This window comes from Mus pahari, chromosome 2 (genome assembly GCF_900095145.1).
Source record: "Mus pahari chromosome 2, PAHARI_EIJ_v1.1, whole genome shotgun sequence".
NCBI classification, from domain to species: Eukaryota; Metazoa; Chordata; class Mammalia; order Rodentia; family Muridae; genus Mus; species Mus pahari.
Genome location: NC_034591.1, coordinates 102,433,833 through 102,457,026, shown reverse-complemented (window position 1 = coordinate 102,457,026; position 23,194 = coordinate 102,433,833). Strand labels below are relative to the sequence as shown.

General features: G+C 49.0%; 2 protein-coding genes across 2 annotated transcripts; both read right to left on the bottom strand.

Annotated features, from left to right (window-relative positions):
* Positions 1 to 759: 759 nt before the first annotated feature.
* Smyd5 (SMYD family member 5) lies at positions 760 to 14,857 on the bottom strand. The gene is made up of 13 exons (XM_021190586.1): positions 14,739 to 14,857; positions 8,959 to 9,067; positions 8,319 to 8,458; positions 7,436 to 7,557; positions 7,080 to 7,149; positions 6,508 to 6,612; positions 5,643 to 5,705; positions 5,460 to 5,530; positions 5,057 to 5,163; positions 4,618 to 4,674; positions 2,814 to 2,908; positions 2,191 to 2,261; positions 760 to 2,109 (listed from the first exon to the last, which is right to left on the bottom strand). The coding sequence occupies exons 1-13, from the start codon at positions 14,832 to 14,834 to the stop codon at positions 1,965 to 1,967; spliced, it is 1,251 nt and encodes a 416-aa protein (XP_021046245.1). The 5' UTR covers positions 14,835 to 14,857; the 3' UTR covers positions 760 to 1,964.
* Positions 14,858 to 18,776: 3,919 nt separating this feature from the next.
* Noto (notochord homeobox) lies at positions 18,777 to 22,631 on the bottom strand. The gene is made up of 3 exons (XM_021191659.1): positions 22,256 to 22,631; positions 21,007 to 21,218; positions 18,777 to 18,923 (listed from the first exon to the last, which is right to left on the bottom strand). Exons 1-3 carry the CDS (start codon positions 22,629 to 22,631, stop codon positions 18,777 to 18,779), a joined length of 735 nt encoding a protein of 244 aa, XP_021047318.1.
* Between the last annotated feature and the right edge of the window lie 563 nt (positions 22,632 to 23,194).

Below are 23,194 nucleotides of genomic sequence, written 5' to 3'. Positions count from 1 at the left end.
GGCTTTCCCTTCCCCGGGGCCTCAAGGACATCTCATGCTTCAGGAAGAGGCTTCTGACTAGAATTTGGAACAAAAGGTGCTGAAGGCAGGTGGCCCTGACACANACCACCTGTTTCAGCTCCCAGCAGCCAGGCCCTCCTCACAGTGAGCCGTGTAGCTGCTGCTCAAGTGGTTTAAAGAAGTGATATTTGGGGACTAATAAGCCCCTACTTTCAGCAATAAAGCCAAATAAAGCTCACCAGGTTTGTGCCTGTGTCCTAAACTAAAAATGCATGCTGTAGGGAGCTCATTTACTTAGTCCCATGTCATTCTGCTGATTTTAGGGGAGGCTCAGAGACAACCATGGCTTCTTAAGGCCCTTTAGGATAAGTACATCAGACTGCCAATTTTAATTTTAGTCCAGCCCTCTGAGACGACTTTTTTTCGAGACAGGGTTTCTCTGTATAGCCCTGGCTGTCCTGGAACTCATTTTGTAGATCCGCCTGCCTCTGCCTCCCAGGTGCTGGGATTAAAGGCGTGCGCCACCATGCCTGGCGGAAGAAGACTCTTATGGCCTAGAGTCAACAACTGAAACCAAACCTCTGAGACCCTTGGTCTGGTTTTAGGGACATTTACACACCAGTGTGGGGACTGCTGAGAACCCGAAGCATTCTGCCACCATCCACTGGTCTAACTTGTGCCCTTTGTACCCACCTTGACTACTGCAGACCCAGAGTGGTCCACCCAGCCCACACCCCACAAGGCATTGTTGCAAAGGCCTATCACCACTCACATTTTATTGAGACCAATGGGCAGACCAGAGGGAGAGGGGTGCTGGCTGTTGTGAAGGAGTGTGCCCAGTAGGTCAGGGGGCCAGTCAGGCATGTTCCATCTGGCTCCACCTTGAAAAGGGCCTATAGCATAGGCACTGGTACTCCCTGAAAGCTCCTAGCAGAGCCATGTGCAGGCCTCTCAGGGAACAAATGGGGAATGGTAGCTGTAATTCCACAGTGCCCACCCCAGGAGTGAGGTCATCTGTGGCAATGAGGGAACAAGTCCTGGCTCATCTTCAAGTGTACTGCCCAGCTCCTTCAGATTTCTGGAAGACTTTGGTGTTCCTCTATGGAGATCCTAAAGGAGGATGTCGGTGATCCAGAGAACCTTTGCTGGACCATTGCAGCTGGTCTCGGGGAAGATTGGGCATCCTAAATTACAGAGCACAATCTGTCATCTGCCATACTGCTGGTCTGACAAAGGGTGGTAGTCTTCCATCCTGATAAAGATAGGTCTTTTCCACACCTTGTCAAGCTAGCCCACTTGCCTGAGCCTAAGAGGCAAGACATAGGCCAGCCAATTCTGGAGTTTGGCGAACAGGTCAATCTTTACCTCCCCAGTGTACAGTGGGAACAGCCCAGCACCCCTGGCAGAGTCTTCTTGCAGTGTTGTTCTAAAGGCGTAGTCCCTTGTTTCTGCATGTTGCTGGCAAGTAGCAGTCCGGTACTTGAGCTGCAGCTGTGGCAGGTGCACAATATGAGGAGGTAAGGCCTCTTTCTCTCAAGGAAACTGTCTGCTCTCTGATTGGCCATTTTGTTGCCACCTTGAAATTAACAGCCAGTAAATAGGAGCCAAGCCTCTGATGGATGCATGAGCTGAATATGGGCTAAGGGGCCCAGAGGAAGAACACTATGAGACCTGAGACTTGATTCCTGTCTCACAGCTACAGTGGAGCATGGCAGGGGAAGGCCGGTTCTGGAAGGCTTGTGATGGCATAGGGCCGATGCAGCTCAGCAGCAGTGCTCAGGGCATGAGGTCTGGTAAGGGGTGGGCTCGGGTCCAGCCTCTATCCTACCCTCCAGCAGAATGCTAGACGGGAGAAAGCAGGCAGTGGGTGCAAGGGGGAGGGGATGTTCCTTCCAACCACTTTTGTGGAGGACAGGCCCCCTTTTCCAGCACAGTCTGGCCAGGGCCTTCCAGGTGAGATAACATCACACGTCGGTCATCTCATCCCCTAGCTCTGCGTCTTCTGGCTCTCCTTCTTCCTCATCTTCCTCTTCCTCTTCTGAGGTCACATTGGGGTCATCAGCCTCTGCCAGGCATTTAGGACAGGAACAGACAAACAAGTAGTTCTCCCTTCAAAGTAGAGGGGTGACAAGTCAGGCAGTTGTTGGGGACAGAAGAGCCCAGAGCCCAACCATGTCCCCCAGTTGGCACCTGAGGATCTTTTGTCGGCTGTGTCGGCTGCGCTCCCGCTGACAGCAGTCTAAGTAGCTGATACATATTTCCTGTAGGATAGAGGAGGGTCTGATTGCCTATGTCCTCCATCAGAAAGGATAAAAGCTTCCCCAACAACTGCCTTATCTATTGTCAATCACCGGTCCCTGCCTGAGAGCTAGGCCTCCATCCCCATGCCTCCAGCTGGCAAGACTCCCATCTGGGTCTAAGACAGACAGGAATAGAGGTTGGCCTCGGGCTCTGGGGAAAACTAGCCAGTAGGTTAATTTTGGTATAACATGTTTAGGAGAAACCAGCTATGGCCACCAACCAGAAATTCCAATCCACACTAGCTCCTGTGGTCCAAGCCACAAAGAAATAGAAAAGGTCAGGGGTCAGGGACTGGGCATACAGTTCTACCTCAATCTGAGACTTTCTGAAGATGTTTGAAGAACTGGGAGGGATTAGAGCATACTCATGGCCAAAAAGACTCAGGCCCTGGGGCCTGTGGTGACTCACCAGCAGCCCAACAAAGGGGCTTCAGCTAGTTACTGCTGCTTCATAAAGAGAAACTGAGAAACCACAAAGCCCTTATGCCCACCCTTGCTGCCCAGCCCTCTCACCTCGCCTGGCTTAATATCCTCCAGGGCAGTAACATGTAAAAGGAAGTTGTTTTCTGGGAAGGAGGTCTCCGCATTGGGGACACAGCTGTGGTTGCCTAGGTCACAAAAGACAGTGAGTAGAGTATGTGTGTATGTATAACCAAGACCTTGCACATGCTAGGCAAGCATTCCATAACTGACCTACATTCCCAGTCCCTAGTTTTGAATCAGGGTCTTGCTATGTACCCCAGGCTACCCTTGAACTTGTAACACTTGCCTCTGACTCCTAAGTGCATCACTATACCCACAATGACAGCTTTAAAAATGGTAATTCTAGGGGCAAGGAGATGATTCAGCAGGTAAAGGTGCTTGCCTCACGCCTGACAACCTGAGTGTAATCCCTAGAACTGACTCTGACCTCCACACGCACACCAGAGCCTATGTGCGTAAATAAATAAAAAGTGTCAGAAACAAAACAGCCAGCACAGGGACACTGGCCTTTAACCATAGTACTCAGGAGGTGATGAGAGGAGATCTTCACACCAAGTTAGGCCATCTCTCAAAAAATATAACAAATAAATATAAAAAAACAAATGAAACAAACTAATATTCTCAGGCCAAGCAGAGTGATTCACACAAGTAATCCCTTGAGCCAGATAAGATTTGCTATGAGTTTGCAGTCCAACTGACTACACAATGAGTTCCAGTTAGTCAGGACTCAAGACACCTTGTCTCAAAACAAAACAAAACGTGCTAGGCATGGTATACCTATAGTATCAGCACTTAGGAGGTAGAGCCAGAGATCAGGAGTCCAAAAGTCATCATGTATGTAAGTATGTATATATGTAGATGTGCATTGGTGTCTTGCCTGCATGTATATTTGTGTGAAGGTGTCAGATATTGGAGTTATAGCCAGTTGTGAGCTGCCATGTGGGGAACCAAACTCAGGTCTTCCAGAAGAGGATCAGTGCTCTTAACTGCTGAGCTATCTCTCCAGCCTCTGTGTCAAAACTCTTTTAAAAACTTTTTTTTTATTTCAACAGAGCTCTGGGTCACTTTCTTTGTGGTTAAGCACTCTACAGGGAAGGGCAGGTCTGAGAGCCCATTTCCTATCTTCCTGCCCAGTGTTCTTTCTTGAAGACCATAGTGAAAATACAATGTGCCTTGTATCACTATGAGTTCCACACACATCCCAGACTGACCATTGTTCTCAGTTATGCCCCATTGTCTCACTGAGTGAGGGAGGCATGGGCCCTGAGAGCGCCTACAACAGACCATTTATTTCTGTCTGCTGACTTGGATCCCTGATCACACAACCTGAGAGGAGACGTTCATCAGTAGTAGGGAAAGCGGAAGTAGGAGACTGAGATCTGGAAAAGTCTTGGTTGGCGGTGGCCTTGGCCTTCCCAGAAGGTGCTAAGGAGACTTCTAGGCCTCAGTGATTTCTGACCATACTCCACAGGGCAGTCTAGTTCCAATCTAGTGCACTGCCTATGCTTCCCTTTGCAAGAAGCAGGGCTCTGTGCCTCTCCTGCAGGTGGACGTGGCCCACTGTAAATATCTATTAAAACACAAGGAAGAAGCTGGGGATGAAGCCTAGGGTTTGACCCCCAGTAACACCACAAATAATCGAATGAATGAATGAATGAATGAGAAAGAAAGAAAGAAATTGATAGAGCAATAATTTCCAAGAAAATCTCCAAAGAAACACAGGCCTAACCATACTTCTAGACTTGCCCTGGTCAGCCTCGAAGGAGCAAACTGGGAAAGATGGCCTGGCAGGGAAGAAGCAGGTAGGCCCATTACTCCCTAGTCCAAGACTCACAGCAACTTTGAAGCACGAAGAGGCCAGATCCTTCACAGTTAAGGAACTCTCCAGTTGCTGTAAGAAAGTATTATGCAGATATAGTGGAAAGGGAAATTCAACTCATGAGAAGACATCATCAGCTCTGCTCTCCTGCCACCCCTCCAACTGAAACACCCAGGTTCTACCATTTTGTCTAAATGTGCTTCTCCAAGAAGCCTTGCTCTTCTGTCTGTACACTACCTATGTACCTGGCACTCTCCCTCCCCGCACCATGGAGCCCCTGGATGGGTCTCAGGACCTCTTCTCACCTTCAAGTCCTGTGGATAGTTCTGAGGCTTCCCATGGGCACAGAGAAATTCCCTTCCCCTCATAAGCTTAGAGCTCCTGGCAAGAACACTTCCACTATCTGACTAGGGAAGCTCCAAGGGTAGGGAAGCCACAGTCCCATCTCACCTACCTGCCTCAATGTCCTTGTACAACTGGTCAATGAAGGTGTCTAGCTGTTCCCGGTCCTGAGGCTTCAGCTCCAGTGCATCACAGGCATGTACCCACTGGCTGAGGGAACTAAACAGCCCATGGATGGAAGCAACCCAGGTCACAGGGCTCTCTGTGTCTAGGCAGGTTAAGCCCAGGCAGTAGAGTTCCCCATCCTACAGATCTAAAACTGTTCTTTTTTTAGAGTAAGGACCCCACCTTCCCAAAAGATTCCCAGCAGCAGATTCCCCTGCCTCATTCCTCCCATCCAGGTCATGACAATACCCAATCCCACCATCTTGAAAGAATCTGTGGCTACCATCCTCCACTAATCTTCTATCAAACCTGGAGGATTATCTAGTAGGTCTAGAACATTCTCTCCTAACCTGGTTCCAATCCCTTGACCATTGGTCCCAACAAGGGCAAAGAGAGACCGGAATCCATCTGATGTGAACCACTGTAGGGAAAGAGAGGTCAGTCTGGTGCTGCTTTTCCTAACCCGACCACCCTGCAACTCCAGGCCTGGAGCACTAGGAAGAAGGCCTTGTGAGCCTGCCTTCCACACTCACCTTACTGAGGGTCTCCTCATAAAGGGCCTCTGAGAAGAGCCTACGCAGAAGTTCCAGCTGGCCCTGTTTAGGGGAAACAGAGGGACACTGAAGCCCTGGAGACTTCCCCTTAGCACCATGTAAGTAGGGAAGTCAAGTAATAGAAAGAAAAGGAGCCAACTGTGTGCCTGAGCTGTGTGCCTAGCTCCACGTCTGCAGGCTCCAAGTGAGGGTGTAAACTTAAACCTTTCCTCCTTTTTCCAGTACTCGTTCCAGCAAGACTGAGGCAGCAGGGCTTAGAACACCTGTCCTTACCCTCCCTGGGAGCGTCCCTAAGATTTGCTTGGCCTCTGACCAACTTGGCTTTCCCCTTCTTCTAGATCCAGTACAGCAACACTCTCCCTGAGAGATACACCTTCCCACAGCTGCGCTCCCACCCTCTTCCTCCCTCTCTCCCTCGGACAGCCTCTATCTCTGGCAGCCTCCCCACTTGGGCAGCTCCAAAGGAAGGCTGAGGGCCTTAGTGTCTTACTCTCACCTCACAAATTTCACACAACTCTCTGACCTGTAGACCCCCAGCCCTCCACTCCAGAAAACCTGATGTGTCTGCTGCTGCCTTCCTCAGGGTCTTGCCTTCCCACGTGGGGTAATAAGCACCCCTGGGTAGGACATGCAACCCTTTGTCCCTACTTCCAATTTTAGATCTATATTAGGTCACAAAGGTAAGTGGCACTAGGATGTGCATTCTTTGAAGGGCTTTTCAGGACCAGGTTTTAACCCCTGCTGTAGCTGAGAAGAGGGCAAATGTGGGGTTTCCCCTAAAGGTAGCCACAGACACCCCGGGCTACCTGAGGGGCTGGGGTAAGGGCCATGGGAGAAAGCTGACCTGGAACTTGTCCCCCAGCAGTTTGTGGACAATTTCCTCCTCATCGTTGGCTGTCTTGCTGCAGAAGTGGGAGAAGAGTCTGACCCAGTGGTCCTTGTCCTTGGCCTGCACAGCAAATGCGCACGTCCGTGGGGAAGACAGGGGTTATGTTTCTCAAGTCCCTGCTGTCAGGGAATGTCCACCATCCAGGCCTCCCTTCCCACTCTGCCCACACTCAGCCACTTCCCAGCTGGGGCAGGGCTTGCCAACTCAAAACACCTTGAAAACAGAAGGCCATGGGGGAAGAATAGTGAAGACAGAAGGGGTCCACAAGACTTCTGGATCTAAGAGACACTATCCTGGGATAGTGACCCCTATTGATCAAATTTGGGAACTGCAGCTACAGATATCTCAGAAAAATGAAGACAGGCAAAACCAGGGAGGGGCCACAGCCTACATCTGATTTCAGGTTAGCATGCTCTGGAGGTTCTACAGAGTGAGCAGCTGTCCTTCAGGAAACCCAGACACAAGAGCATCCAAGCAAGGTTAGATGGCTGAGACCTGGGCTGACTGGGCCAGCTTCTCTGGCTCACCTGTTTCACCGTGGCTACCATCCGGGCCATCAGCATTATACTGGCAGTCTCAGGAGGATAGTGAACACTCCTAGGGAAAGAGAAAAACCAAGGAACCTACAAGTCCCCTCCCTAGGAGCAGAGCCAGCATGAAGGCTACAGACACACTTCCTGCCATCAAAGGCTGGACTTAGGCAATTTTGTATCCCTTAGGGTTGGCTGGACTCTCTGGCAGTGTCTCAATTTCTCATGGTAGGGCTGGCTGTTGAGATTAAAGACAGGCTGCCGAAACTGACTTCTGTTTCGGAATAACTCACAAAGCTCCCACGGCTGCTGAGCTGAGGCAGGAATGGAGGGGGGGAGAGGAAGGGACTTACCTCCATGCCTCCTGCAGCTTATTGAGGGGGTGCCGGGGGTCATCCTGGGATGGGCCTGGGCACAGGATTTGGTGGTACTGCTCTGCAGCTGCTAGCCGACATTCTGCACTGCAGTACATCACCTGTTAGGTGGAGTGGAGGGTTAGCACACAGGACCTGAGGCTCTCACCTCATCTAAGTGCATTCTTTCCATAACAGCCCTAGAGCAAGAGCTCAGTGAGGATAAAATAGGGTGTTGTAGGGGCATGCACCTAACCTAGTCCCTTATACTACACGAAGGGAAGAGAGCTTTCCCAGCATCTTGCAGATCCCCAAGAAAAAGGCATGTCCCACTGTGATGATTTAATAACTGCCCTCACAGACTCATGTGTTTGAATGCTTGGCCATAGGGAGTGGCACTATTAGGAGGTGTGACCTTGGAGGAAGTGTGTCATTGTGTGGGTAGACTTTGAGGTCATATATGCTCAAGCAACACCCAGTGTGGACAGTCTCCTGCTGCTTGCAGATCAAGATGTAGACCTCTCAGCTCCTCCAGCGTCATGTCTGCCTGCATGCTGCCATGCTTCCCGCCATGACGATAATGGAACCAACCTCTCAAACTGTAAGCCAGCCCCAATTAAACGGTTTCCTTTAGCAGAGTTGTGTGGTCATGGTGTCTTTTCACAGCAATAGAAACCCTAAGACCCACCATACCCATTTTCTAAACAATGGACACTGGCAGCAAAGAAGAAGCTGAACAATTACTAAGCCCTTGTACTGTCACACTACACCATGAGCCTTGAGGAACGGACCAGTTCTGCTCAGATGTTTCCTCACCAGTGAAGATGGAACTAAAGCCTCCTTGGCCTGTCTCCTTTCCTGTGCATTCCCCAGGGGTGCTCACCTGGCAGTGGGGGCAGTTCTGGTGGAGGTCCTTACGCACACTGCATAGCTCTGGGTGTGGTAGAACCTGGCCTGGTTTCCCAGTCAGCCTCTGGGCATTCTCCTCTGCCTTCTCCAGTGCCCGAAGGCAGTGGTCACAGGCTGCAGGGAAGCGAGACATAGTAAGACCCTTGTTCAAGAACCTTCTAGCTCCTGATCCCACTGCTTCTCCTTCAGATTCAGTCTGTGGGGACCCCTGCCTCACACTGGTGCTCCTGTTTCTCTCTAGCTTAAGAAAAATATGAAAAGGCTGACCAAGTAAGGGCATCTTGCTGTGGCACCTAACTCAGTCTTGGCTGAGCGGGGGTGATGCAGTGTTTCAGTCAGGATGTCTAAGGTACAGAGCCCTTCAGCATGATGCCCATGGGAGGAGACTCTAAGTTCTGGCTAAGAGAGTCCTTCCCAAGTAGCATTCTGGAGGCACCTCCCATCGCAGGCACACAGCCCCAAACACAGAGGTAGCCAGAGCCCTGGTTCTCAGGCCCTATGCTCCAAGGAAAGACAGCATTTCCTTCCAGAATGTCGGCCAGAAGTGTGAGGCTCGGCTCCATGCACAGAATGAACATCTCAGCAGTCCCCTGAAACAGGCAAGATGTGCTCACCCCTGTACCGATAAAGTGCATTCCAGAGGAACTGCGCAGCTACCAGAGGCCTTTCGATGAAGATGGTCTCTCCCTTCCGAATCAGCTGTGTGGCAAACAGTCCCTTTCCCTGTCAGGACAAAGAACAGACAGGGTAAGACATTGCTCCAAACCTGCCAAGTGACACATGGCTATTATCCTAGCACATGGAAATAGGGGGATAAGTAGTTCAAGGCTAGCCTGAGCTACATAAAACCTTGGTTTTTTTGTTTGTTGGTTTAAAAACAAAAACAAAAACAAAACAAGGCTTGAAAGATGGGTCAGTAGTCAAGTGTGCTTGTTCCATAATCATGAGGACCAGAGTTTGGATGCCAATACCCATACAATAATCCAGGTGTCTCTACAAATGCCTGGAATCCCAGCTCCAGAGAGGGCAGAAACAGGAAGATGACTGGGGCCTGCTGGCTTTCAGCCAAGCCAAGTCATGAGCCCCAGATTCAGGAAGAAACCCTACCTCAGGGGAATAGGTGGAATTTAATGGAAGAGGAAACCCAATGCTCTTTTCTAGCCTCTGTTCACATACACAGGCATGTACATCTACATATAGAGGCGGCGCGTGCATGTGCGCGCGCACACACACACACACACACACACACACACACATAAATAAAACAGGGCTAGAGAATTTAGAGTGTTTACTTCTCTCCCACAAGACCTATTTGGTTTCCAGCACTGACATCAGGCAGCTTACACACACCTGTAACTACAGTTCTAGGTGATCCAAGGCCTCCACTAGCACCAAACCCGTGTGAGACACACAAATATACAAATAAAGATAAATCTTTAAACAAAAACAAAGCTCCAAGAACTCACAAGAGGCTGAGCAGCTGCACCTCTCTCAGTCCACAATACCTGGCCAAGGAGGGAGCCACCTCAGCGGCCATCTGAACACCTGGACATTCTAGAATGGCCAGGGCAAGGCCTCCTACACCAGCAGTGGCTACTAGGATGGCACTACCCTCAGTTCCCCATGAGACATCCTATATCCCAACAGAAAGCAGCCTAATTTGGGGGAGAAGTGACCAGCACAAAGCACTGAACTAGTCCTAGAACTGGCTCCCAACTCCTCCTGGGAACCTCCTTGACAATTGCTTCCCACTGGAGAAGTGGGTGTTCAGTAATTCTGCCAGGCAGTTTCCAAGGTGTGGCCGCATAGTGCAAGTGAGCACCCTCGGGAGCTCTACCTCTTCACCACCCAGTGCCTAAAAGGACCTCCCAGGCCCGGCCCGGAATCAGAATGCCTGCCTCTCTCTCTCTCTCTCTCTCTCTCTCTCTCTCTCTCTGTGTGTGTGTGTGTGTGTGTGTGTGTGTGTATGTGTGTGTGTGTGTGTGTGTGTGCTGTGTAGCAATCAGATGACAACCTCTCTTTCCGCTATGGGATCTAGTGAATGAGCTCAAGCTGTCAGGCTTGCATGACAAGCACTTTTCCCTCATGAGCCATCTCACAGGCCAAAAATTTGCATTTTAACAGGATGCTGGTATCCCTATGCATGCTGAAGCTTAAGAAGCCTAGCCTGAGCTAGGCAGTGGTGTGAACACCTTTAGTCCTAGCACTAGGGAGATGGAAACAGGCAGTTGCACATCAAGAGCCTAGGAAGCTAATGGCCCTGTTGACACTTCTTAGCAAGTGATGGTACCGCTTCCAAAGAGGAGCTGCTATCATAGAGTGGCAGAGAAAATGCTCCATCACTGTTGATGCCACAGCAGCTTCCTGTTTCCCTTCAGCATTGGCACTGGGTGCAGATGGGCCTTTGCCACACTCAGAGCAAATCTCAGCCTATACATAATAACCCAGAAAGCTTCTTTCCTTTTTGGACAGTGTCTCCCTACATAGCCCAGGCTGCCCCTGAACTTACAATAGTTCTTCCTAGGCAGGGATAACAGGTATGTGTCACTACCCAGCTCTAGAAGCTAACTATAGAACAGGACAAGTGAAGTGAGGGGCAAAGTCCAGCAAACACCCTTGGCTGCCTTCCTGGAAACTCCATCTCTATATTTTATTGCCCCCGAGATCAACCAAGCAATATGAAAACTCAGCCTTCCTGGCAGCAAGAAGTGAGACCCATGTGATCTTCTGAGAATTTCAAATTCTGAAATGTGGTAACTAGCCAGATGTAGCAGTGCATGCCTTTGATCCTAGCACTAAAGGTTAAGAAGACTTTGAACATCAGGATGAAGAGTGGGGAAACAATCCTTGAATGGTCTGTGTTTCTCTTCTCTCTCATACACACACACACACACACACACACACACACACACACACACAGGCTGACTTCAAATTTGCTTTGTCCTCTAGAATACAGAAGCAAGCAGATCTCTGAGCTTATGGCTGAGGCCAAGGCCAGCCTAGGCTGCAGAGTTCCAGGGTGAGTTCCAGGGCAGCCAGGGCTACAGAGAGAAACCCTGGGAGCAGAGGCGGGGCATGGGACAGGGAGGATAACCACAGAGCTCCCCTCTAGAAGACCAAATGCAGAAAAGATTTAGTTACTACAGCTAAAGAGAGCCAGAGGAATGGCGGGCGGTTGGTGTCTGTAACTCCAGTATTTAGTGCGAAGGAAGTCAGGAGTTCAAGTCCACTCAAGAACAACACTGCACTCATTCCTCAAGCATACAAAAGTATGAAAAATCAAGAAAATGTCCCCATTGCATAAAATCAAGAAGCATGCAAGGTTAGGCACCGTGGCTCACACCGGTTGTCTTAGAATCCGGGAGGCTGATGCAAGAGGACAGACTACCTTAAGTTCAAGGCTAACCTGAGCTACATAATGCCATGGTTCTCAATCTTCCTAATGCTGTGAGCCCTTAATACAGTTCCTTATATTGTGGGGACCCCCAGCCATAAAGTTATTTTTGTTGCTACTTCTTAACTATAATTTTGCTACTGTTATATTGTAAAGTAAGTACCTGGATTTTCCCATGGTCTTAGGTGACACCCCTGTGAAATGGTCATTCCACCCCCAAAAGGTCACAACACATAGGCGGAGAACTGCTGATTTAATAAGTTTCACAGCAGAAGGAAGAAAAAGACAGAGAAGGGAGAAAGGGAGGGAAGACAAACTTTAGGGGAATTATACAATACTCTTAGACAGTGTGGAATAGTTAGTAGTCTTTATTAGGCCAGCCAGAGGGCTTAGTGGGTGAAATGCTTTCTGCATCAAGCCTGATGATCTGAGGTCCATCTCCACATCTTACTTTGAGAACAGAGAACCAGCTTCTAGAAGTTGTCCTCTGAGCTCCACATGTATGATATGGCGCACACACGCATCCATGTCCAGAGACACACATATCATACATACAAGTAATAATACTTTAAAGTGCACGAGGGCTGGCGAGATGGCTCAGTGGTTAAGAGCACTGACTGCTCTGCCGAAGGTCCTGAGTTCAAATCCCAGCAACCACATGGTGGCTCACAACCACCCGTAATGAGATCTGACGCCCTCTTCTGGTGCATCTGAAGATAGCTACAGTGTACTTATGTGTAATAATAAATAAATCTTAAAAAAAAAAAAAAGTGCACGAGCTTCCATTAATATCTGTTTTGACAAATACAATTATCAAAATAATTTTAAAGAAAGCAAGCCCAAATTAGTGAGCCATGCTGGGCTTTAGCTAGTGTATGGAAGTATAACATTCCAACTAGCACCTACTAGACCTCATTAGATTTCATCCTCCACTGACTGGTCCCTGGCATAACAATTCACAGATATCTAAAAATCATTCCTACTAACATCCACAGAAGCAGAACAGAGTTGGGCAGTGGTGGTGCACACCTTTAATCCCAGCACTTGGGAGGCAGAGGCAGGTGAATTTCGGAGTTCAAGGCCACCCTGGTCTACAGAGAGTTCCAGGACAGCCAGGGCTACACAGAGAAATCCTGTCTTGAAAAACAAAAAAAAAAAAAAAAAAAAAAAAAAAAAAAAAAAAAAAAAAAAGACTGCAGCTGCCACCACCCTCAGTAAGCCACCTGGCTCTAAGTCCACACGGGAAAGTGAGTGACTCTCCCTAGCAGAATGTTAGGGAGAGGCAGAGGACTGTGACCAGCTGGAGTAGTTTTGTTTGTTTTTGAGACAGGATTTTACTCTGTACCCCAGGCTGTCTCTTACCTCAGTCTCCTGAGTTGTTGGAATACAGGCCAGGGCCACTAGGCCTAGTCACTAGCTGGGGTCTTAAGAGAGGGCTAGGACAGAACTGGGCAAAGGGACTGGTGGAAGTAAAAAAAAAAAAAAACGAGGAGGAAGTGAAGAAAGGAGGAGCCAAGGTAGGGGAGGAGTATGGTGACAAAAAAAGGTGATGAAAGGGATTACTGATCTGAGACACCTCAAACATGGGCCCCCAGGTGGACCGGCTCTGGGTAGTAATGGGGATGTGAGCAGCTAAGGGCACAAAGGATACTGGAAAGCTAGCTTCCTATCCATGGATGGATAGGAGTACTCGCTCTCATTCCTGTGGAACAGAAAGATAAGAGAAACTTAGGATGGGAACCTGGACAGATATGGAGATGCTGACAGCAAAGGACAACATAGCGAACATCTTGGGTCAAGGACCAAGGATATGCACATTGTTGTTGTTATTTAACCTTTCTTTTATCCAGAGGAATGCAAATGAAGTCAAAACCATACCATTTTGCGTATATTAACTGGCAAAGGCACACAGTGAAAAAACAGTGCTGGAGAGAACAAAAGTCTGTCTGCACTGAAACCCAGCAGAGACACCTCTGCTCTCAGGATTGATAAGATACAACATAAAGGAGCCATACATCTTTGTAGCCCTGGCTGTCTTGGAACTCACTCTGTAGACCAGACTGGCCTTGAACTCAGAAATCCGCCTGCCTCTGCCTCCCAAGTGCTGGGATTAAAGGTGTGTGCCACCACTGCCCGGCTATCAATCAACTCTTTAACCAAGTAGAAATGGGATCGCTGATACTAAAGATGAACTGAAAACGTGTATTAAAAGAAAACATGGGGATGGAGGTGGGGTGTTTCAGCCACAAGGCCCGTTACCCAGCACTTAGGTGTTGATAGCTAGATGAGTTCAAGTCTAGTCTAAGTACAATTTGGAGTGATTTTTACTTTTACTTATGTGCATTTCCTATTCTACTGGGAATAAAACACGATTAATAGAGCCGAACATACAGGCACAAGTCTTTAATCTCAGCACTGGTGAAGCTGATCCATCCTGGCTTACATAGTGAGTTCCAGGACTGCCAGCGTTACATAATGAGACCCTGTCTCAAAACAAAAAGCACAACAGAAGCAACAAAAAGAACCATCATCTGAATCACGAAATCATGCCATTCTCTTGCTTAAAACCCTTCAGGATACATGCTCGGTGTGCAGGTTCTGGTCCAAGTTCTCTAGCTCGTTCTCCAAGTCTCCACCCAGACCTTAGTCAGAAGGGTCGCCGGGGAGCCCAGTAGGCTTCCTACCTCCGTTCCCTCCCCACCCACTACCGCCAGAACAGTAGCTAAGCCCCAGCCGAGCCAAGACAGCCTTGGCCCAGGATACCCCTCAACTCCACCCAGGACAGCAGCAGCACGGCCACCCGCCAGTGGACCGGGTTCCTCCGGGAAGAGTGCGCACGCTGGGCTTCCCCCACGCGACATCGCCACGATCCTGGGCACGAGGACAGACTCAGCACCCCGGGCCCAAGCAGGAACCAGACTGGCGCCGAGGGGCCCGGACTCCAGAATGTGAGCATGGGTCCCCCGCGTGGCTCTCCGGACCGGTCCGACCTGGCCTCACCTTGGCGCTGCTCACAAAACGGACTTCCACGGAACCCCGGGCACGGCCCGCCACGCCCACGCAGAAGGAGAACACGTCGCACATGGAGGCCGCCATCTTGGCCACGCCTCCGCCTTCTGACCCTTGACCCCGTCCCGGGAGGCCCCGCCCACCGAGTGGGCGAGCGCTTCCTTACCCCGCCCTGGGACGTGGCGAGCAATTCAAGGCTTTCGTGTCTTGGTTGCTTGACTGGGTGGAACCCGGCCTGACTGTGTGCTTAGACTTCTGGTAGTCTGTGTCTGACTCGGTGGCCTATGTCGGAGTCCATGAATGACGGCTGATGGAGTCGCTCAGGGGAGACCCCCCCNCCCCCCCAGCCTATCCTAGCTGTGTTCTTAAGTGTCCACAGTTGCTTTTCCCACTGTCTGGTGTTTGAGACAGGGTCTACGTTTCCCAGGCTGGCCAAGAGTTTGCAACCATCTTCCTGCTTATGCAGCCCCTCATCAAACCCTCAACACCGAACAAAGCCATTTTTAGACCCAGAGAAGACTGTCTTAATTTTGCTCTGCCACTCATCCTGAAAAGCAGTTTGGTTGCTGGGCTCCCTCGGTTTAAAATTTTTCCCTCCCTCTGGTGGCAATATTTCTTTTCTAAGTTTGGAAGAGGTTTGCTTTGAACTTTGAGCCACAACACTGCTTAAAACCAGCATGATGACTATGCCTATAACCTCAGCATTCACGAAGTGAGGGCAGAGAGGACCAGAAGTTCAAGGTCATCCCTCAACTATGTTGTGAATACATGAAACCTGTCTGAAAGAAAAATGCACGCGTTACTCTAGCCGAGGACCCCGGTTTGGTTTCCAACACTGGCTTCCAACTATCTGTATGTAACTCCAGTTCCAGGGGCTCTGATGACCCCCTCTTCCAACCTCCTCAGGCACCAGGCAGGCACATAGACACAAAAAGGCAAAACAATCACATGCATAAATAAAGTTAAACAAAAAAAGAAAAAAATGATTTTCTTTTTCTATAAATATCAACCAGGTCGGATCAGTGCCTCAGAGAGTAGTTGGGGACTTTCTGGACATGGCAGAGTGTGGTTATGGAACAGTAATAAGTGGACCTCACATATGAGGACCCCTTAAGTAGACACAAAAATGAATGTAGCAAGGCTGGGAGAGGGGACAGGTCTTTCTGCAGCTAGATCGGACTATTCCTTTTGTTTTGTGTCCCAGTTGACTATTCCTTGACAGGGGACCTGTGTCTGCTCTGCTATGGTTTCATAGTGATTTGCGGGGTGGGGTGGGGTTAGATAACATAGTAATTGTTTAGTGAGTTTTTGTCTTTTTTTTTTTTTTCCAGACAAGTTCTCTCTCTCTTGGGGGCGGGGGAGGGAGGCATGGTATTTGAGACAGGGTTTCTCTGTGTAGACTTGGCTGTCCGGGAACTCACTCTGAAGAGTAGGCAGACCTCAAACTCAATAGAGATTTGCCTCCCTAGTGCCACCACCACCACCACCCAGACGAGACAAGCTCTATGTGGACCAGACTGGCCTCAAACTTGGGGATCCACCTACCTCTGACTCCTAAATTTGACTGTTGTTTTTTTTTTTTTTGGTTTGCCAAAACAGGGTTTTTCTGTTTAGCCTTGGCTGTCCTGGAATTTACTCTGTAGACCAGGCTGGCCTTGAACTCAGAAATCTGCCTGCCTCTGCCTCCCAAGTACTGGGATTAAGGCATGCATCACCACTCCATTTTTTTTTTTTTTTAAGTGAGCCAATTGTGGCTGTGTTTGCCACATAGCATGAGGAACTGGGCTTGATCCCCAGCGCCCACATAACAGGATATCAATTTTAGGGTTGAGGAGGTAGAGACAGGGTGACACCGTGGGCTCCCCAGCCAACTAGCCTAGTCAAATAGGCTAGCTCTATGTTCAACAGAAGAACCTGGCTCAAAAAAAAAAAAAAGAAAGAAAGAAAGAAAGAAAGAAAGAAAGAAAGAAAGAGAAAAGAAAAAAGAAGAAAGAGGGCAATTAAGACACTCATTGTTGACTTCTGGTCTTTGATGAACATGAATGCGTGTGTACACACTCAAAATGGACCAGTTGTTCCTGAAGGAGACAGACAACTATGGCCGGATTCCTTTGGTGAATAGGACTTCTGAGCCCAGCATTCAGAAGGATTTCCCAGAGATATTAAAAAAATTCAGGGTTCCCCCTCTTTTTGTTATTGTCTTCCTACATTTTTTATTTTTTTATTTTTTACCTGCCTGTGTGGATGTTTGGCTGTATGTACCTGGTGTCTGCATAAGTCAGAAAAGGGCTTTGGGTCCCCTGAACTGGAGTTATGGATGGTTATAAGCCACCACGTGGATACTCGGAATCAAACCAAGGCCCTCTGCAAGATCAACAGGTGCGCTTACCTGCTGAGCCATCTCTCCAGGTTTTATACGTGTTTTTTCTTTTCTTACAGCTATTCCGTGAGTGTGTCTATATGCATGTGGGTGTGCGCACTGGGGGAGACGATTCTCTCCCTCCATCATGGAGGTTCCAGGGATCAAATTCAGATCTTCAGTTTGGCAGCAAGGATCTGTACCTGTTAAGCCTTCTCCTAGCCCTTGCCTTTGAGACAGCATTTGGCTAGTTACTCTAGGCTTGCCTCAGACTCACTATGGTAGCTCTGGCTGACTCCATCCTTTTGCCTTAGCCTACCTGGTGCTAAGACTACAGGTGTGTACTGTCCTTCCAGCTCCAAAAGATGGCTTCTCTAGGAAAGGCTCTGGATCCCCTCAAACCTGCCATTTAATGTCTACAAGTTTATGACAGGGCTTCTCTGCATAACCCTGGCTCACTCTATTGACTAGGCTGGCCTCTGCCTCCAGAGCTCTGGAATTAAAGGTGTGTACCACCATACCTTGCTAAAGTCCACTGTCTTGTATGTGGGGTTCTTTCCAGGCTCATCTCCCATTCCCCACCTTCCTTTCTCTTTCCCCAGAAAGCTGGGCCCTGAGGAACAACCTCACTGAGGAATCTCAGCCCTTCCTTTACCCCGTCACCTCACCTCAACCCAGGAACTGTGGATGGGCAGTCTTCAGTACAGAAACCATCTCTTAAATGTCCAAAGCTGATTTCACAAGAATAAGCTCCCAGCAGGCTTCCTGGCAAGAAACCAACCAGGGTCCGAGGGTCATTCAGGGAGGAAGAACTGTATTGTCAATACTGGGTGAAAAATGACAAAATTAGGTCAACATAAATTCATGGGGGAAAAGGTAGGTGCTTCAGAGAAAAAGTAGCTTGTTGCACCAAGGAACCAATTACCATAAACCTAAGCTCACCATGACAAGGACTCCTATTGAAAGTATCAGACAAGACAAGAAAACTTTGGGCAAAGCATAAAGGCTCTCACCTGTTACCTCAGCACTAGAGAGGTTGAGACAGGAGAATTTCCATGTGTTTGAAGCCAATCTGTGCCACATAATGAAAATCTGTAATTCCCCCCCCCCCCAAAAAAAAAGCAGCTATAATGCCAGCAAGTGGGAAGTAGAGGGTCAGGAATTCAAAGTCATCCTCAGATACAGAGGAGGGTGATGAGAGGAAAAGAAATAAGGTTGAAATGCAGGAAACTTTGAAGTGAGCTAAGAAATCTCCTTCACTCTAGACTTTGGGTAGAGTCTTCCACACCGTGTTGCTGATTCAAGGGTGCCTGTTCTCCGTAGCCAGGCCAGGAAAGAGCTGATGAATCCATCCTCAGGGCAGAGCTGGGACAGCTTCTATCCCATAAACCGCACCGGCTGGTACTCTGTAAGTGCTTTACAGACCTTAACTCACCCTGGGAGAGATGTGTAAGTTATCAATAAACCTCTATCTGCAAGAAGTAAAACCTGGCCAAGGTCATAGGCAATCCATTATGCTGCTTCTAGAGTCCGCTGCCTGACTGTTCAAGTACATTTGGTGTCCTTTGACCTAAAGGAAGCTCTTCACTGAGATGTGGGACAGGGAGGGCCAGCAGGTACCACAGGATGAACCAGCCCCTATAACGTGAGCAGGGCCTCTTGCTCGGTCCTTAACTGCCAACTCCTGACTCAGCATCTTCACTCTGGATGTTGCCATCTGAGCTGCTGGAGGGCTCCTCTGTGACAGAGGAGGAAGGGAATTTCAGTTTTTGCTGCTTCTGATACTTCACCCTGCGATTTTGGAACCAGATCCTCACCTATAATTGGAGGCAATGAACAGGCATCAGAATTTGGCCAGCAGACCCCTTTACCCGTCACTGTCACTCCTCCCAAATGTCATTCCTGAATTCTCAGTCACCGCACATCCATCCCTGACTGTACCTTTGTAGTTATTTTTCCAACCAAGTCTCATATCACCCAGGCTAGCCACAAACTCGCTATGTAGCTCAAGATATTCCTGAACCCCTCCCTGGTCAACCTGCCTCCACTTGGGTTCAAGTATGTGGGGTTTCAGGTATGTGCTGCTGTCCCCATTGTTTGTGGTACTGGAAATGGAATCCAAGACTTCAAGCATTTGAGGCAAGCACTCTACCAACTGAGCTATGTCCCCAGTGAGTGCTTATGACTACAGTGTGCTGGTGCTGTACCAGGTAACTGTGATGGTGACAGTGACGGCACAGAGGCATGGCCCCTGTCCTCTATAGCTCACCAGCCACTGGGAGAAGGACCAATGAAAATAAGGAGATATAATAGATCTAAGAGGAGTTACAAACAGAGGTTTGGGTTGGGGGAGCTCTTTGAAGTTGAGATCCATCCTGGTCAGGGCAGAGAGCAGCTGACTGGGTAGAGAGTAGGACAGCCTATGGAATGGCTTTCAGTTAACATCAAACTCAACTCGAGGACCAGAAAGAGGGGTATGGCTGCAAGGGAGAAAGGGTCAGCAAGAGCCTGGACACCCAAGACCTTGAAGGCCACAGGGAGGGAAAATCCATTTTGAGGCTTGCAAATGGGACATGACATCATCCTGAAGCAACTGCACAGCTAGCTGGTGTGTGGAAGCTGGATGAAGGCAGAGACAAGAGGCCAGCTGGAGGCTGCTGCAGTAACCCAAGGGGAGCTAGGGGTGTAGGGATGTAAAGCAGGGGCAGTGGGAAAACACAAGGAAGCAATTCCATCTAGTATGACTTCCTTTTTGAGTAACTGGGTGGGTGGTGTGACTCAGGATGAGGAGAGAAACAGAGGGGAGACAATTAAGAATTGAGGCTTGGGCTGGTGAGATGGCTCAGTGGGTAAGAGCACCCGACTGCTCTTCCGAAGGTCCTGAGTTCAAATCCCAGCAACCACATGGTGGCTCACAACCATCTGCAATGAGATTTGACTCCCTCTTCTGGAGTGTCTGAAGACAACTACAGTGTACTTACATATAATAAATAAAAAAGAACTTTAAAAAAATTGAGGCTTTGTAAAGTTTGTGATGCCTTCCTAGAGATGTCTAGGTGGAGATTTTAAGAGTTAGTGGCTGAGGATGTATAGTTCAGTGGTAGGGACTTGCCTAGGATGACGTGCAATTCCTAGCAGAGAAGGTTAGACTGGAAATATGAATCTTAGCGGCCAGTTTAGAAAGGATATTTTAAACCGTGGCTATAGGTGACGTGCGCGCGCATGCGCGCGCCCACACACACACACACACACACACACACTTCTCCAACTTTTGCAGCTCTTGCAAGTTAAACATTGTGCGAACCCTCTCTGGGTGTGTATGTATATATGTAGATACACACACACACACATATATATATATATATATATATATATATATATATATATATATATATATATATATATATAAATTTCTATTTCATGTGTATTGGTGTTCTGCCTACATGTATGTCTGAGGGTGTCAGATCCCCTGGAACTGGAATTACAGACAGTTGTGAGCTAACATGTGGGTGCTGGAAATTGAACCTGGGTTCCTTGGAAGAGCAACCAGTGTTGTTAACAGCTGAGCCATCTCTTTCACCTCCAAAGAATGATTATTGACATCAACCTCAGGCCCTCACACGTACACACATACACACACACACACACACACACACACATGTGCCTACACACATGTAAAAACATACATACACATATGCAAATCACACACATAATAAAAAGGAGGAAGCACTAGAGGAACCTTTGGTTATGTTTATAATGTGACTTCTGATAGGAATATTACATAGGGAATGTGTTTTAAAAAATGGGGGGGGCTCTCTCTCCATCATCCTAGCCCAGAGGAAAAAGGTTATGTCTTCTCCCCATCCCTTACACAGCCTGAGCCTCGGCCCCTGCTCTCACCTGGTTCTCTGTGAGGTGCAGCCTGGCAGCCAGCTGGGCTCTCTCCTTCCCCACCAGGTTGTGCTGCTTTGCAAACACCTTCTCCAGCTCTTGCAGCTGCCGCCAGTTAAACATTGTGCGAACCCTCTTTGGGTGTCTCTCGGTGCCGTGGTCCCGAAGGTCCACGGTGGGTGCCCATTTCAGAGGACCTAGACAGTAAGGTAGCTCTGATCCTAAAGAAAGACCAAGAGCAGACGTCAGCCACCAGCCCACACATGGTAGGAGAAAAAGAAAACGCACAGGCCCTTCCTTCTCCTTGGCCTGTAATATAGGAGAGAGTGATAGAGGCTGTGTGGAAATAACCCCAGAAGAGCTAGGGAGATGACTCAGTCAGAAAATGGTACAAGATTGAGGAGTATAAATCTTAGCAGCCAGCTTAGAGGTGGAATTTTAAACCATGACTATAGGTGACACTCAGGAGTCAGTTGAGGGGAGGGACATGTTTGTTCTGATCCCTAACACCACGTTTGTTGTTGTTGTTTTTGTTCGTTTTTAAAAACACTTTGACAGGGCTGGAGAGATGGTTCAGAGGTTAACAGCACTGACTGCTCTTTCAGAGGCCCTGAGTTCAATTCCCAGCAACCACATGGTGGCTCACAATCATCTGTAATGGGATCCGATGCCCTCTTCTGGGGTGTGTCTGAAGAGAGTGACAGTGTACTCGTATGTTAAATAAATAAGTGAATAAATAAGTAAAGGCTTTGAGGGAGTAGAGACAGGAGGATCACTGAGGAGATGTTTGGCCAGCCAGGCTAGACAATTAGAAAACTCCAGGTTAGGTGAGAGGCCCTATCTCAAAACTAAGATGGAAAAGGGCTAAAGAGATAGATTGGCGATTAAAAGTAATTGTTCTTCCAGGGGACCTGGTTTTGGTTCCCAGAGCCCATGTCCATTGGCTTACAGCCTCTTGTACTTAAGTGTAAATAGCTCTCAGGAAGCGGAAAAGTATTGGAGACAGCTGATGTTGACCACTGATATCCACATCCGTGTGCACTCACCTGCACATGTATGAATACAAATTAAAAACACACGCACAGAAGTATGGAAAAGTCAGGGGGATGTGAAGGAACTCTCTGAAAAGCTGTCTTCTGAATTTGACATGATTATTACAACTATGAACTCACAGCAATGATTACAGGCACACACCATCACCCCGGGCTAACTCTAGGAGTTCCCCTTGACGCTATCTGCACCGCTTCCATACTGATACCTGTGAGCCTGAGGCCCTGTTGGCAGAGGTGGTGAGTCACATTCAGTCCGGGCACGCAGGATGTGGAGCACAGCGGGTAGACGCCCACGCTCAGGTAGGGGGGCAGCCAAGACCCTGTGGAGCACACCCAGGGCAGGACCCCATACTGCGACACCAACCCGAGGAGGTTCAGACTGGTGCAGTTAGAGAGTGGCAGAGAGGTGGCAGCCAGCTCTCGAGTCTTGGGTTTCGCCAGGATGGCCTCGACAGAGAAGGATGACTCCAGGCGTCCCCGAGCTAGGCGGTGCGGGACTACTGAGGCTCCCGGACAGGGGCGCGGGCTCCCGGGCTGAACCTGAGTGCCTGAGGGAGCAGACTGGGGCACTGGGCTGGACATGGCGCGACCCTGAAGGGGACCTACACAGGAGAGGAGTGGGAGGACCTCCCAGGCTGTACAAGGAACTCAATGGGGGAGAGAGAGAGAAAGAGAGACCACCTTACTAAAGGAACGGGAGACTTGTGAATCAGGATCCCTAGGGTCAGCTGTTTGCAAGGACTCTTAAACTTAGCGGGTGGGAGGAGGCGGGGCGAAGGCCTGACTTAATCATCTGCTGATTGAGGCCAGGCAGGTTGCATCCCACCAGGGCAGGGGTGGGAGGCGGAGAAGGGGGTCTCCTCCACTCCGAGTGCTTTGGGGGAAGTACCTTGAATTTACTACAGCTCACTGTGGTGCCCTCCCTCCCTCTCTTTTGTTTGAGAAGGCCTTACTCTGTAACTCTGGCTATCCTGGACCTTGTAGATCAGACTGGCCTTGAACTCACAGATATCCACCTGTTTCTGCCTTGTGATTGCTGGGATTAAAGGCATGCTCTGGCAAACCACCCCCTCCTCCTCTGTTCCCTCTTCAATCTTCCTTCCAGACTGCCCTCCAAGTCACAGATCATGGCAGAATCATGGCAA